Source organism: Sorex fumeus, unplaced genomic scaffold, assembly GCF_029834395.1.
Source record: "Sorex fumeus unplaced genomic scaffold, SorFum_2.1 ptg000061l, whole genome shotgun sequence".
Taxonomy (NCBI): domain Eukaryota; kingdom Metazoa; phylum Chordata; class Mammalia; order Eulipotyphla; family Soricidae; genus Sorex; species Sorex fumeus.
Genome location: NW_026606118.1, coordinates 38,760,563 through 38,776,575, shown reverse-complemented (window position 1 = coordinate 38,776,575; position 16,013 = coordinate 38,760,563). Strand labels below are relative to the sequence as shown.

General features: G+C 41.5%; 1 protein-coding gene across 1 annotated transcript in view; it reads right to left on the bottom strand.

Moving 5' to 3' along the window:
- The window catches only part of MTCL3 (MTCL family member 3), a 45,377-nt gene extending 36,518 nt beyond the window's left edge, over positions 1–8,859 (bottom strand). The window contains 4 exon segments of the mRNA XM_056125905.1: positions 5,415–5,573; positions 6,917–7,141; positions 7,707–8,249; positions 8,251–8,859. Of these exon segments, the coding sequence (XP_055981880.1) occupies positions 5,415–5,573; positions 6,917–7,141; positions 7,707–8,249; positions 8,251–8,844 (1,521 nt within the window). The 5' untranslated portion in view covers positions 8,845–8,859.
- Between the last annotated feature and the right edge of the window lie 7,154 nt (positions 8,860–16,013).

The window sequence follows — 16,013 nt, the reverse complement described above, 5'->3', positions numbered from 1 at the left end:
CAAATGACCACCTCTGAAAATGTGTGACTAAAATAATAGCTTAATTATTATTTTAGCATTCCAAACTAATTTTGGTATTCATTTAAGATATCAGTGGGAGTTTGGGGGATGGCTGGCTCCAAGGGCTGAAGAGATTGCCTGGCATTCACAGGGCTCTGGGTTTGAGCTCTGACACAGCAGGGTACAATGCTTCTGGTACCCAATATTGCTGAGAAAAACCCTCAAAGAAATCAAAGTCATAAAATATCAACGAGTATTATTTGATTTTCATTTTTCAAATTTTAAATAAATAACCACAATCAGGGAACTATTAAAAATGGCAAGAAAAACCTCCCCATTAAAAGCTGTGCTAGTTCATCACTTCATTTATAAATTATCCTTTTCTTCTTTTATGTTATAATTTGCATAAACATGTCCTATCAAAACCAATTATAATTATAATCAGTTCTTTATTTACATGAGAAAATGAATAGTTAAGTGTACAAAACGTTTCTGTCTGTAAAGTGTATACAGATAAGCTCTCAAAGAAAGAAACAAGATACTACTGTTGAAATTTATAGTATTAATTATTTCTATGTTCCAGCATGAGAGTTCACTGTAATAAATAGGATATATTAAATGCATAGAAAATGAAACTCCCAGGACAGAATGTACTGTTGCATTTGCCTAGGAAAGAGCCCTCTGAGCAAAGGACAATAAAACTAGGAACATTATTTTCTCTTGGGTAAACATGAGCATGAGTCAACAAAAAGTCTGCAAAGCCAGAAATGAAAAATATCTGATCAAGTGTTATTATCATTGTCTCACCTACTTTTTATTCCTATTTAATCTTAGTAAGTCTCATATTTTGTCTTTTTTGTTTGTTTGTTTGTTTTCTAAAAGGGGCTGTCATCAATGCTTCTCTAAGAACTAGTCTCCTAAGTACCATGAAAAAAACCTTCTGTAGAGTATGGAGGTGGTAACTATACCTACAGGACTACACGAGGGAGAGTAATCCCCATTTAACAAACCAGAGACTCACCCTTTGCTGTCAGTGTTTTGTATAGATAATATTATAGAGCAACCCCTCCAAACATTTACAGTATGGCATTAGTGCATTAATGCATCCTGACATCCAGGGAGCTAGTCATTTCCATGAAATAACTTTCACAGAAAAACTATCTAGGGACTGGAGCGATAGCACAGTTGGTAGGGGGTTTGCCTTGCACGCGACCAGCCCAAGTTTGATTTCCAGCATCCCATATGGTCCCCTGAGCACTGCCAGGGGTAATTCCTAAGTGCAGAGACTGGAGTAACCCTTGTGCATCGCTGGGTTGGGGACCACTATGACAATGGTAGTTGGAAATGATGACTCTGAACAAAAGCTGAACACTGAAAGTAGGTAAAGGGACAAAGATGATAACCTTTCAGTACCTGTATTGCAAACCATAATGCCAAAAAGGAAAGAGAGAGAGAGAGAGAGAGAGAGAGAGAGAGAGAGAGAGAGAGAGAGAGAGAGAGAAGCACCTGGGAAAAGGGCGGGGTAGGTTGGGCAGGAAACTGGAGACATTGATGGTGGGAACTGTACACTGGTGAAAAGACTGGTATTGGAGCAATGTATGACTGAAACCCAATCATGATTAACTTTGTAACTGTGTATCTCATGGTGATTCAATTAAAAAATTTAATTAAAAAATAGTCTATTATATCCCCCAAACTATATAAAAGTAAAGATTTTTTTTTATTGCAAGAAAGCATACTGCTAGAGCAATCAATGTTTTATAACTTAAAATGAAAATGCCATTAAGATTATAAGACAGTATCCTAAGAGGTCCCTCTTGGTCACAGTTGGCAGAATATTTCAGTATAAGCAATGAGTTGAAGTAATCTCAAATAATTACATCAACCCGCCCTCTACTCAACTGTTTGTATTCCCAGGTGCCACCTGCATACTTTCTTGGGGTAGAGTATAATTCGATGGAATGCAACATATTTTGGTGCACAAGACCACTAGATCTGAGAGAAATTGGTAAACACATTTGAACTAAATTAAACCCTTAGTAAGTAGCTACCAAAATTCAACAGATAGTCTATGGGTCCAACATGTGCTGTTCAATATCTATACAATTCCATATAGAAACTAAAATCTGGGAATTGGAGGAGGATGTATTGTATCTAGTATATTCTATTCAACATTTTGTAAAAATTTAGTTTGAAACAGTGTCTTTTCTTCATAAAGAGAAGTTGGCTTGGTTCTATGTTGTCCATGTAGTTAACACTCATTGAGGATATCAACATGTTTTTATTTACCATCAAAGAAAGAGACGACTAACTGAAAAGGTCAAGGTCATACAGTGTCAAGTCAAAGTCTGTGCTCTTGACCCACAAAGTGATAGAACAATTACTATTGCAACTTAGTTTTAGTATTTATCTTCTTGGCTGATAAATTACAAACTATAAAGTATCATTTTAGTGAAACATTTCTTATTTCTTAATTTATTTCAAACTATTTTACTATTCCTGCCACTTTTCTGATACCTTTGAAGAGCTACATCAAATGAATGATTAAGAATATTTCTTGCCAGATTACTGTCTCACAATGTTACTGGGTCCGCTCGAGCAAATCAATGAACAATGGGAGGACAGTGCTACAGTGTTTGCCAGATTATGTTTTGATTTTCCTTGTTATATTGAATTTTCCTTGACATAATTACTTATACATTTATGTACACACATTTATTTTGGGGGTGTCATACCTAACAGTGCTCAGTGGCTTCTCCTAGCACAGTGCTCAGGAGACCATGCTATAGTAGGGATGGAATAAAGCCTCCCCCTGCAAAGCATGTGCCTTGGCCCTAGGAGTTATCATCCCATATTTTCTTTTTAAATCTTCTACTCTTTCTCCCTTCTTTTATATTCCATTTTCCCCCACTACCACCCCTCTTCTCAAATTTCAAATGTTATTTTTGTGCCCTTCTTTTAATAAAGGACTGATTTTTAAAGCTTGAAGCCTACATCTATATGTTTCTATTACTTCTATTATTGTATTATAAACTCAAAGTTTGGATTTTGGCTTTATGATTCAGGAAAACATGAATTGCCTCTTCAGCCTGTACAATATACCTACAGTGCTTGATGATACAAGAGAGTTTTCCCAGTTCAGAGTTAAGAATACTGGGGGAGGAAACAGTCATTAGAAAGAGTGAAGAAAAGAATTAGGGAAGTGCATCCTAACAATGATTCTCCTGAATGTAACTCCCGGTTCTAGTTCTCCTTCTTATGAGTCACATTTTGAGAAGGAAGAAATCCTTTCTGATTTGCCAATCAGAAGCCAGTCTATTTTCTACTTTCCTGGGCACAGGATGAAAATCAGAACGCTCTAGACCATTCTTAAATCCAACTTTGCAGAAAACCACTTAAAAAACATTTGCATTGTACCACTTCATAAGATGTTTCTTTCTCCTATAATCAAGGGAAGTTTAGTTTTTCTTTAATAATTTAAATTATAAATTCAAGAATATGGAAGAAGGCAAATAGGTAGGATGACAAAATGGTGCCTAATGAGAAAAAATTTTTCTCTGCCTATGAGAAACCATTTTTGCTGCTATTCTTTTTTTTTTTTAAACTTTGGCACCATGCACAGTGGTACACAGGGCTTACCCCTGCCTCTGTGCTCAGCAACCACTCCTGGCAGACCTTGAGAAACCATGTGGTGTTGGGGATTGAACTGGGATCAGCCCCATGCAAAGCAAGTGCCCTATTCTCGTACTATCATTCCAGCCTCCATAACTATTCTAAGGCTAAAATTTTAGGTTTAATTGTCTCTCTATCCACATTACACCATATCACCCACCACTCATCCCCCATTCACATATTGCAATTAAACTTCAAAAACCATAAAATGTGAACTTATATAGAGCTATGGTCTTTACAGAGTCACTACAAGGTCATCAGGTGAGTCTTAATCTAATATGACCAGTGTCTTTATAAGAAGAATAAATTTGGATAGAGCTAGTTACTAAGAGAATGTTATGTAAACATGAAAATGGCCACCTACAAGTCAAAAAGAGAAATCCACAATAAATTCTTCCTTCATGAACTTCAGAATCTGATCCTGCCAGTACCCTGATGTTGCTATTTAATGGTACTATCTGAGATTTCATGACCAAAATCTTGAAAATTAGGGAGGTCACCCTGAGAATTATCATCAAAAAATTATGTAAGTGATTAGCTGAGGCAAACAGAAATTAAAGATCTTATTCAGCTGATTATTGATAAGGCTATTATTCTTCATGTTTTTCTCCAATGACACTGTCACACTTAAATAATAACCAAGAATTATATAGCACTAAGCTCGGCTTTGCCCTAACTTTTATTCAAAAATGTTTAAAATCAGAACAACATAAAATTAAATAAAATCACAGGAGAATTTACTCAATGGAAACAGTTTTCTATGAAGTTATGACATATTTTTAATCAAATTGTTACATTTTTGCTGCTAATGGTGGAAATAATTTGTCCTATTTTAAAATAAGCATAGCAATAGAAGATGGCTTAATATCTCAGTTAGTTCATAAAAAGATTAGTTTATTTAAATTCTGCCTATTTAGGTAGAGGGGAATGTGTGTATATATTTGCTAATTCACAATATTTTTCATAGTTGCATTGAATATTCTTAGGAAGTTTCTAAGACATGATTTTGCTCAAATTGCTATTAACCACAAAGTTAATTATTTAATAGATATTTTCTGTTTCACTTCTCCAATTATTATTTTTTTTATGATACTGGTATTGTTCTTTGAGAGAATCAGAAAAAATGTGGTTGAAGTCTCAAATAGTTGAAGTAGAAAAGAACTCTCACCCTTCTATGCTGAAGGCTGAAATTAAATATGATAAAGTTATAAATAAAAAGTCTTCCACTTAAATCATACTGTTGCAGGGCTATAATGTGATAGACATGGCTACTATAAAATATCTTAAAGACTAGAACTGATAACATTCTAAACATTAAGCATTTTTTTATAAGACATATTAGATCGAATGAGTTTTATGATCTCTTTTATCCTCAATATCAGTGGTTCTATGAACTCAATAGTACCCTCACAACACTAGATAGTTCCTCAAATAACACAAGGCATTTGTTCATCTCTTGGCAATGTTTATGCTTGACAGAGTGTAATTTACTTTGTTAATGTACATTTAAATGACACAGGATGAAACATTAGTCACAGCTCATATATGCTAAGTTAGAGAAAGAGCTGAGGTTAGGATTTTTAATTTGCCATTTGTTATCAGTACCAAGTCATCCGTCTATTATACTGGGTGAGAAAATTAAGCTATTCTCTAAGAATTGTTGTAACAATGATACTAGTCCTTGGGATTACTTTTTGTAGAACTAGAGATAGGTAGCACACATGAGAAAACCGAGTACTAACCTCCTTCATTTTTTCCAGCTCATTCTGTAAAGCTTGTTTTGCGATCTCAACCTCTATGAGTTGTTGCCTCAATTTCTCATTTTCATCTTCTGTTGTTGTTCTCTTTTCTTCCACATTTTCCAGTTCATGGTGAAGTCTCACTGATACATCCTTTGCAACCTACATTAAAGCATGTTTATAACAGTAAAACATAATTAAAGACAATACAATAAGTGAGTTAAATTTATATTGATACTTAAGTCAATATTTTTCAGGTAGCATTCCAGATTGGTCCTCATAGAAATACCTTAAGTTAGGTACTATTCCTAGTTCTAGAAACCCTCAGGCACTAGAAGTGAAGAACACATAATTATCAAGGGTTAGAAATAAAATGTTAGTAGTTTGATGTGGTGGCTCAGGGCATAGGCTGTGGTTTTCAGTCTGAGGAAGTCAGCCTGGCCACCTGCACCCCAAATTCAGGGTCCGGTCTAGGCACTTGACCTTTGTCAAAGGTTCAGCTTCTGTCCTTTAAGACTGTTACTAATCTTACCTGATACTTTGTTTGTTTCTTGAGACTAAGTATGGCATGACAGCATATGTAACAATGAAGCACTTGCAACAGTAATTGGCCTACAGTGAGCATTCAACGAACGTTAAGAAACGGAAGAAATAATAATAGGATGGCTAATAAATAAATGAGCTTTATTTAAAATAAAAAGATCACTACTATATTCTGTTGAAATTAATACAATTAAATTCTATATATTCGGTAGTTCAAGACCATGACGATAGTATCTGACTCATTATCAATGATAATGCTCTGAAGTCAAGGTGAAACTGAACTAACCTCACCTGCCCGGAAAAACCTTTTTCAAGGTTGAAACGTCCCCCACTGGATATGCTGAAGAAGCAACTTCGCAAGACCGCAAGACGGTACTCTCCTTACTTCCCTATACTTTCACTTCTCCAAAAGGGGAATCAAAATTGGGCAGTTCTTCCTTTCAGGGAGTAAATGGGTGGTGAAAACAGAAAGAAAGGCGTCCGGAGAACAGGAGAGGGAGTATTTAAGGTGGGGGGTGAGGGGGTGGGATTTGCACTCCAATCTCATCTCAGCACTATTCTCAACCGCACGGGAGGGGTCTGCATTCAGCTGGCCCGGGGCACCAGATTTCACCCGGCCTTCTCCATCCAGCTCTAGGCTCTGGAAGGGCAGATCAAGGCCAGAGCCTAGCTCAGCCACGCCCTTGTTTCCACCCTGGAAGGAGGGGCTTTCCTCTCACCGTCTCCTCAAAGAGCCTCCCTAACTCTCCGGAGAGGACCAAAATTCCCTCTTCCACGCACACCGGACTCCGCAGACCCATCGGTCTCTTTTTTTCCGGTCCCCCTTCCGGGACCTTGATCTCTTTTGGCAAGATCTGTACCAGAGGCTCTTTTCCAATATAGACGAAGGATTTCTTTTTTAGAGCAGTCCCCACCCCCAACTCCCGTCCCTGCCCCGCCCCAGCCAGCCCGGGTCTGCCAACCTTGAGGTCCTGCTCCAGGCTGCGTAACAGCTCTCCGTCGATTTCCCCGGTCTGTGCGTAACGGAGCCTTTTGCGTTCGGCTTTGCGGAGGCGGTACTGCAGAATCCGGCAGTTTTTGTTGGCCCTCTCCAACTCGTGTCGCATTTCCTGCAGTTGACACGCATCCTCCTCGAAGAAAGTGTCCCTCATTTCATCCATCTCGGTCCTTAGCTCATCGATCTCGTTCTGAGGCGGGGACAGGTAGTGGATCAAAATCAGTCTCTCCTCCAACTCCCCCGACATACACCGTCTACACCCCATCCCAAGTCCGAATGATCCGTCTTATTGCCCCATTGGGCATAAGACAGGAGGGGTCGGGCTTCAAGGAAGAAATTAGAAAAAAAAACGGGTGGGGGCTTTCCTGAGGCCTGCACTTGCCCTCTTACACTAGCTCTCTTCCCGAAAATGTGGGCCAAATCATCATATCATCATAATTCGGGGGGGGGGGATAGAATGAATTTGGATTAAATAAAGCGCAAAGCTACGAATCTCTGGCTCTGTGTTAAATTCACAGAAGGCCTAGGAGCCTAGGAAACCCCCCCTCCCTCCCTTCCGCCCCCGCCCCATCCCATCCCATCCCATCCCATTCCCTTTGGCTTTTCCCTTTTCTCCTCCCTTAGGATTCCTAAATGGTTAGCAGCCACTCAGTCCCGCGGGGACACGCCCTAAATCCTTGGTGGCTATCGCCGCCCCTCCCCCACACCGCCCCTCGCTCCCCCCACCCCCCACTCCCCCTTTCCCCTAGCCTCACCTTGAGAGTCTCATTCTCCTCTCGCAGCTTCTCCATCTCCTCCTGCATCTCTTCTTGCTCCGGGAGCGGCTGCGGGTTGGGCCGCGCGGCGGCGGGGGGCGCCGCTGCCTGCAGGGCCCCGCCGCTGGCACTGCTGCCCTCGGCGCTCTGCGGGGGGCCCTCTGCGGCCGCGGCCATCGGAGAGGCGGCCGGGGTGGCCAGGGGCTCGCAAACGGCCGGGGCGCCCGCGATCGGGGAGCTGCGGGTGCTGCCCCCTCCCCCGTTCTTCGTGTGCATCTGAGCCGCCGCGGCCGCCGCCGCCGCCGCCCGCTCTTTCTTGAGATGAAATTGGATGAGCTCAGACTGCAGGCATCCTTCTTTCCAGTAGCCGCCGCCGCTGCCGCCGCCGCTTCCGGGGTTTCTGCTCGCGGAGCTGGGGGGTTTGGCCGCCGAGGAGGAAGGCGACGGGGAAGCCCCTTCCCCGGCGCTGCCGCCCCTCTGCTGCGCGCGGACGCCTTTCCCTCGCCAGCCCCTGGGCGGCGGCGGCGGCTGCGGAGCGCCCCCCCTCCTTCTCCCCCGAGCCGCTGCCGGCTCCTCCTCCTCCTCCTTCCCCCAGCCCTCCTCCTCCTCCTCCTCCTCCTCCTCCTCCTCCTCCTAGCGGAGGGGGTTCCCCGTGTTTCGCCGACACGGTCTCGAGCTCTCTGGGCGCTTCCTCCGGGGCGCCGGGCTTTCGGCCGCCCCCGGGGGCCAGGGTGGCCGTTTCAGCACCACCCGCGGCCGGGACAGCGCCCGCTGCGGCCCCTTTCGGCGCCGCGGGCCCCGCCTTCTCGGCCCCGCCTCCGCGGGCGCTGGCCGCGGGCGTAGCGCGGCTCCCAGACTTGTTGCCCTGCAGCTGCTGTTGTTGCTGCTGCTGCTGCAGAAGCTGCTGCTGCTGCTGCTGCTGCTGCCGGACAGAATTGAGTTTCGAGCCGGAGCCTATTGGCGACCGCGTGGCCCCGGCGGTCTGGCGGAGCGAACCGTCCCGCAGTCGAGCGGGCGACTGAGCACGTTGCTGCTTTCGGCTGCTGCCCTCCGGGTGCAATCGCGCCTCGGTGGCCGCGGTGGCTGCGGAAGCTGGGGCTGCAGGAGGGGCAGCGCCCCCAGTCGGTGGCTGACTCATCGCGGGGCCAGGAGGGCACGACTCGGGATTGCAGAACGGATCAAGCTCCGATCATTTCTCTTCCCTCTTCAACGCCACCAGTCTTCTTTTGTAATCTGGGATGGGAACAAAAGAAGGGGATCACAACGGCACGTCTGCACCATTCCAGACAAAGGGTGCTTGTCCTCTGTAAGAGAGGCTCTGGAAAATGAGATCTGGAAGGCGCATAATAGAAGCCTTGATTCAAAGCCATAGGAAGCCGCATTCTGATTTTCTCCCAGAGAGGCGCTATCGCCTCTCTCTCTCTCTCTCTCTCTCTCTCTCTCTCTCTCTCTCTCTCTCTCTCTCTCTCTCTCTCCCTCTCCCTCTCTCTCTCTCTCTCTCTCTCTCTCTCTCTCTCTCTCTCTCCCTCTCACCTCTGTAAACCGATGATCTGAAGCAGCAAAACCTAACATCCTCACGGCAGCAAGTTTTTTTGCCAAGGATGAGACTTTATCAAAAAAGAGCTGATGAGGGGGAAAAAAGTTAAAAAAAAAAAGACGGGACAAGAAGAATTTTCTAAAGATGCTTTCAGGATAGAGTTCTGAATACCCTCCCTCTCAAATTTGCATTCTAAGGCCTAGTTTTGTAAAGTAAGTTTTATTTAATGAGCATTCCCACTTGTTAATTAGAGGGAAAGGGCTGGGTTATGGGGTTTTAGAGAAAATTTGCAAGTACATAAGTAACACTTTTCTTAACTAGCTCAGGCTTTAATCTTCCTGGTTTCAGAAATGCACATAATTTCCCTCAGCAAGAAAAGAAAATTAAATATAAACCTAGGAGGTTTACATCACCTTTAGTTCTTTTTTTTTTTTTAAATGGATAGTTGGACCACACCCAGCAGTATTTAGAGCTTTTCCTGGCTTTGCCTGAAGGAACATAGGGATTGAACTCACCTTTAGATTTTTTAAGTTACCTGTAATTTTGAGAAAATACATGCTAAGGAATCATTCTTAGAGACTTTACTTTTTCCTCTTTGGCAATGGAACTTTAAAAAAAAATAACACTTCTGGAAAAGTTTACTGGCTGATTTGCATGATTCTTTTTTGAGACCACACCCAGCAGAGTTCAAGGTTTACTCCTGGCTCTGTGTTCAGGGTTCACCCCTGCTTGTGGTACCATATGGGGTACTGGGGGTCAAACCATGCTAAGGCAAGTACCCTACTTGCTGTACTAGCTCCAGCCCTCATCTGCATAATTTTTAAAATAACAAATGCTAACTTTTTTCTACACTTATCCAAATGTCACAAGTCTTATAAACTATTTTGCTTTTAAATGTATATGCTATAAAGGAAATGTATTCTTTGTTAAACATGTTTTGACAAGTACATCAGAAACAATATTGTGCTTTCATAGTGCCTAGTCTTTCCGCTGGAGTCAAGTTCTGTGGCAGAATGCTCAGGAAAGCTGGTGGATTCCTGATACTAAGATCAAATTCTTTTGTGTATTTCTTTTCTAAGCAACACTTGTCATTGCCTTTTAAAATCTGGGAATTCCTGTGTCCTTCTATTCAAGTAACTAGTGAGGTCCTTTGTCATTAGAATAGCAATTTCTCTCTAAGCACTGAAAAGGGCATGACTAGACAGAAAGTTCTACTTGAAAAAATTCTCCTAATTGGAAAGGTCATGCTTGCCAATTTTTAAAATGATAGACAACATTTGATAATTCCTCTTTTTATGAAGAATTGCTGTGGAAGTTTCTGTCTCTACCTTTCTTTTTCAGAGGATTTCCTTACAACTCACTTTGGGAAAGAATAGTAAAAAAAAAGATGTATCCTTACAAATGTCAAGTTAATTTCTAGACATTTCCCAGAGTCACAAGCTCCCTCCCAAGTCTCCCCCAATCCATCAACACGAGTGACACTAACGTGGACCACAGAAGCAGTTCCATTGTCAATGAAATGCTATTTTTGTTGTGCAGTAGGTGAAATCACTCCGGAGCTTTGTTGCCACCAGAGGACGCTTAAATTAGGCCCCAGACAGCTCTAGCCCTGGGAAAAGCTCAATCCCAGAAACTGGGCTCCCACAATCAGAGGTACCGGGATGCTGTCACGTGACTCTCGCTAAGTGTCCGGATGCCGAGTCTATTTCAACCCTTGCCGGGTTGAATTTACCAAGAAGCCCCGCACACTGAACCCAATACTTTTTCATCTTAAATTCTATCTGCCCACTGCATCCTTCCCACCTCTCGTCCCCAACCCTTTAGAAATCCAGAAGAACCCGCTCACTTCTCAGCAGAGGCGATGTTTCCAGGTGATGGAAACCAATCCTCACGGTTTTCCTGGGCTCTCCGGGTTTATTATTGTGTCTATCGGAACCGAGGAAAGTTTCAACCTGGTAGTATGATGAGTTTTTTGTTGTTGTTGTTGTTTTGTGACCGGACTAGTCTTTGGGCCCTTTTGTCCGAGTTGCTCACCCACTCGATTTCCACAAACAATGGCGTTAAAGGGCGGACTCGATGTCTCCAGTGTCCCGGAGCAGGTGACTTCGCCGCGGTGGTGGCTAGGCTGGAGCTGTGCCTCGGAGCTGATGGAGAAACGAGGTACCAAGCGGTGCCAGACGCTCCTCGGGAAGTGCACTGATATTCATAAGCTGACTCGGGGGGCCCGGGCAGGGGAGAGGGTGGGAATGCAAGGGAGGACGGGGTAGAAGTAACCAAGGAGAGGCTACTTTGAGAAGGAACGAGAAGAAAAAGCGGGGGTGGGGGTGCCCAAGGGGAAAAAAAAATAGAAGGTCAGAGCCACGCCCGAGATGGAAGATCTGTAGCAGCGCTTTTCAAAGTCCTTTCGGCACTCGCATCTCCCGTCCTAGGCAGATGATTCCAAAGGCGCTCGAAATCCGATGCACTGTTTTTCTTTGCAAAGCTTTGTCCCGGACGCGATCGTTCTCTGCTAAATGAGCTTCTTTATTTTACCAGGCGGGAGGGACTCCAAAGGCTGCCTTCCCGGCGTGACTGGCATCTCCCGATGCAGCAGCAGCAGCAGCGAGGCGCTGCCCGGCGGCTGCCGGGAGTTCTCTTTGTTCGCTCACTTTAATTCTCAGTCGAGCTCTCCACGCGGTGCGCCCTCCCCACCCCCAGCCCAGGCGGAGTCATCAGACGTCGTTTCCCGGAGTAGATAATGGTTGCCAGATTCACCGTCCCGCAGACAAAGGGTTCTTGTGTTGCCATGACTCATTTAGTGCAAACCGAATAAATATCGGTTTACAGAGATCTATTGCGGAACTATTTGCCCTCGGCACATTTTCTACTCCCCTTTATTAAGTTTCAGCTTCCTCTGCGATTGCAAGGAACAATTGTTGGGATCTACAGTCTATAGTAGTGCATGTAGCTGAAAGCATCAAGAGAGTATTGATATAAGATACAGACTTAAAAGGAATTCAGGGGGGAAAAAGGAATTAGAGTATGTGTCTTTATAATGTACGTTACTTCATGCTGTTCCACAACGATATTTATTTTATAACTCGGGCAGGAGAAATGATCTTTTCCCTCCCAATTTTAAAAGAAAATTTTATTTTATGGATGGAGGATACATGAAAGTCTTCCTTCTACTTAGAATTTCTTTTGAACAGACTAAATGCAAACACTGATTGCCAATGGATATTTTTCAAATAAAAATTCTCTTATGTTAATATTGTAGTTCAGTAGGAAGAGAAAGAAGTCGATATAATGGAATAATTTTTGTGCTAACATTCATTTCAGTGTGAAAGATTTTGTTTTCCAAGTGTGACATCTTGCATTAGAAATGAAAAAAAATTCTTTGTACACGAGCAGCATAACAAAGAAATGTTAAATCTCTGGTGATCTGTATCCTAAGTAACACATAAGTGAATTACAGTCTTACAAAAAAATCATTTAGGTGATTATCCAACTCCAAAATAAACATGAGGTGTACTTTTTGCTAAGGCACTGCCCAAGGCTACTGTCCAAGGTGCTAGTGATGCAAAGATAAATATAGTATACTCGTCATTCCAGGGAAATTAATGAATAGTGGTGAAAATTAAAATAACTTTCACATAATCACTGATTATCCTTAAAAGTTAGTCAGATTCTACCATGGATACCTCAAGCCTTGAATATAATATGAGGAAACAAAGAGAAAAGAGCTAAGCAAAATTGTCCTCACAATTTGGATTTAGTATTAGGAAATTTGTCAGTGTGTACCCAACTGGAGTTGTAATTTGTTTTTCAGAAATGTCAAGATCCACAGGTCTTAAGTAACTAAAATATAGTAAATGAATAATATTTATTCATATTGGTCTTTTAAACAAACCAATGGTGTTATAAATACAGTCTAAGGACATAGAACACAGTTTATTTTCTCTAAGAATTAAAATATTGTTCAGACACCTTTTGTTTTATTTTTTCAAAGATATGATTATTTCAATGTAATTAGTAACTCTAAAATCAAATAAAATCAATAATTAATTTTTATGCATGCTTTAATCAAATAGTTAACGTACTTAAATGTGGATTTTTAAGCTTAGTATTATTCTATTTTAAGGTCAATAATTAATAAGAACATATAAGTAAATATAAAATAATTATAAACTCATGAAATATGTAAAGAAAACTTTGAATATGAAATCCATTTGTTTTATTTCTCTATTTGCTATTTAAAATATTTCTCCAATTAAGTTACGCAAACTATTATTATTCAATAATTTTGTCAGAACTTAGAAAGGTTCCAGTATTTTCTTAATGTGTTTTGAACCAGACAGGAAAACTAACTTTTCAACATCTATAATAATCAATCAACACATCCTATATCAGTGTAAAATGTGGTGCTTAGATCAACAGAAGAAAGCTAAAAGAAAGTAAATTGGTAGAGCTAATGTCTGGCATACAGGAGACCCTAAATTTGATCCTAAAAATCCCCCACCTTTTCACTACCAACAGAAGTCTCACTTCCATATGACGACATCCCACTGCTCACAACATTTCAGGAAATGACCTCAGGCCACAGAAATACAGACCTTATAATTTCTTTGTTGCTAGTTTCAACTAATTACATAATGGTGTCTCAATTTATAAAGCTATATAGTTTGCAAGCTTCTTTCATTTCATTTTAAAATAATGTAGTAAATACTATTTTTTCCTCTTAAAGCATGGAGTAACTAATTTTCTATTAAAAATGTTAAAACAGATGAGGTGTGGGGTCTTGCGTTACTTGAGTGTTAGTCCACACAATATCAAGGCCAAGAGGAAAACTCGGAGACGGAAGTTCGCTTACAGTGTTCAACAGAAGTGCCTGCACTGGATGCTAGACTGAAGGCAGTACCCAGAATCGAATGCTCCCATATCCAAGATGCCTAGGCCCATGAGAAAAAAAAATATGTGCTGCATAACCTGGCTGACATGGGTTTGACCATGGATCCCCAACAAAGTGATGCTCCTTCTGAAGTGAAAGGTGATGGCCATTGATGTGGACAGAGGGGAGAGGCCTGTGGTATTGGTCCAGAAGCCCAATGGTTCCTATACCTGGAGACTTTCCAAGGAAAGAGGGGCCTAACTGTCATGAGACCTCATCAACTAACTCCTTTACATGGTAGAGAACCACAGCGAGAACTCAAAGGCAATGGCTCAGGATGAGAAGAACTACAACTAGGACACCCCCAGAAAGATTCCTGGTGAGATCAATGTCAGCAAGCATTTCTACTCCCAGGAGTGATGGGCTTTCCAGGAGTCTTGCAGAATTCTAAGATAGTGAGTTGGAGTACGGTGGGGGGGAGGGGGGTGGTTGTTCCTAACCCCTGTCCCTCACTCCCTGCCTCAGACCTTCCTTCCACCCAAGTAGTAACAGCAGTAGCAAGCCAGGATTTACAGCCTGGAGGCAGGTCAGACCCAGCCAGACCTCAGCTGACATCTACATACTTCTCTCTCAGAGGGTCTTGAGGACCCCTATGAAAGTAGAAGCTGCTATTTCCAGCTCAGTGGGCACTTTGAAGGCTGTGTGTACATAATAAAGTCAGGCTCTGTTAAAAAAAAATTAAAACAAAGTCATACACCACCAATTCCAAGCCATTTACAATCTATTTCCACCCCACACTAGTCCTCATAACCCCAGTTCTATTGTTCATATGTGCTGATTGATTTACCTATACATTTTTATCTCATTTTCTTACATTGCAAAAATAGGTGATGTCATTCAGTATCTTTCTTCTTCTGATTTCAGTTTGTGTAGTTCACCAATTCCTTCCATTTTGCTGCAAAATGCAGAATTTAATTGTTGAATGTTTTTATGAAGTGTGCATGTATAATGTTCTTTTCCCAGTCTCTATAACCTGCACTTTTATTGTTTCTATAGGGCTTTATAAATAATATCTACATCTCAGCTTTTATAAATAATGCTACATTAACAGTCAAGTAGTTCATGTAACATTTTTATTTAATAATTCCATATTTTTGTATAGATTACCAGAAATGGAATTTTTCAGTTGCATTGCAGGTCTATTCTCAACTTTTTTTTTTAGGGTCTTCCATATCATTTTGAAAACAGTTTCACCAATTTGTATTTCCACCTACCGATGTACTTATGTTCTTCTTTCTCTACATTTTCATAGACACTTTTTTGTTATTATTTTTAATATAAACCATACTCAAGGGTATGAAAATATATTTCATTGTTGTTTTGATTTTTACTTCCCCAAGAATATGCATTCTGACAAATTTTTAATTGAGTTATTTCCTTTTTTGTCATTATTATGTATGTCTCCTTACATAATATGGCATTAAGTCGCTTATCAGATTTATTGCTATAAGGATTTTTGTACTATTCAGTAGACTTTTTTGTGTAGCTGAGTTTTATAGACACTAAATAAGTTATTTACATTCTTTCAATTTCATAATTAGAAGTTCATAGAGTCCTTTCTTCCAGAAACTCTGCCCTGATTCCCTCCTTTTATATCATGAGTTAAAACATGCACTTTCATATTTGTATCCTAAAAAGATCTTTTAATGTATTCATGGAATATCAACACTTGCAGTAAAACTATTACTTAAAATAAAATTTTCTCTTTTCAAACACAAGGGATCGCCCTGCCACAGAGGCAGGGTGAGATGGGAGGGATGGGGGTGGGAAGGATATTATCTATGGTGGTGGAAAATGGGCACTGGTGGAGGGATGGGTATTTGATCATTGTATAATCTAAACC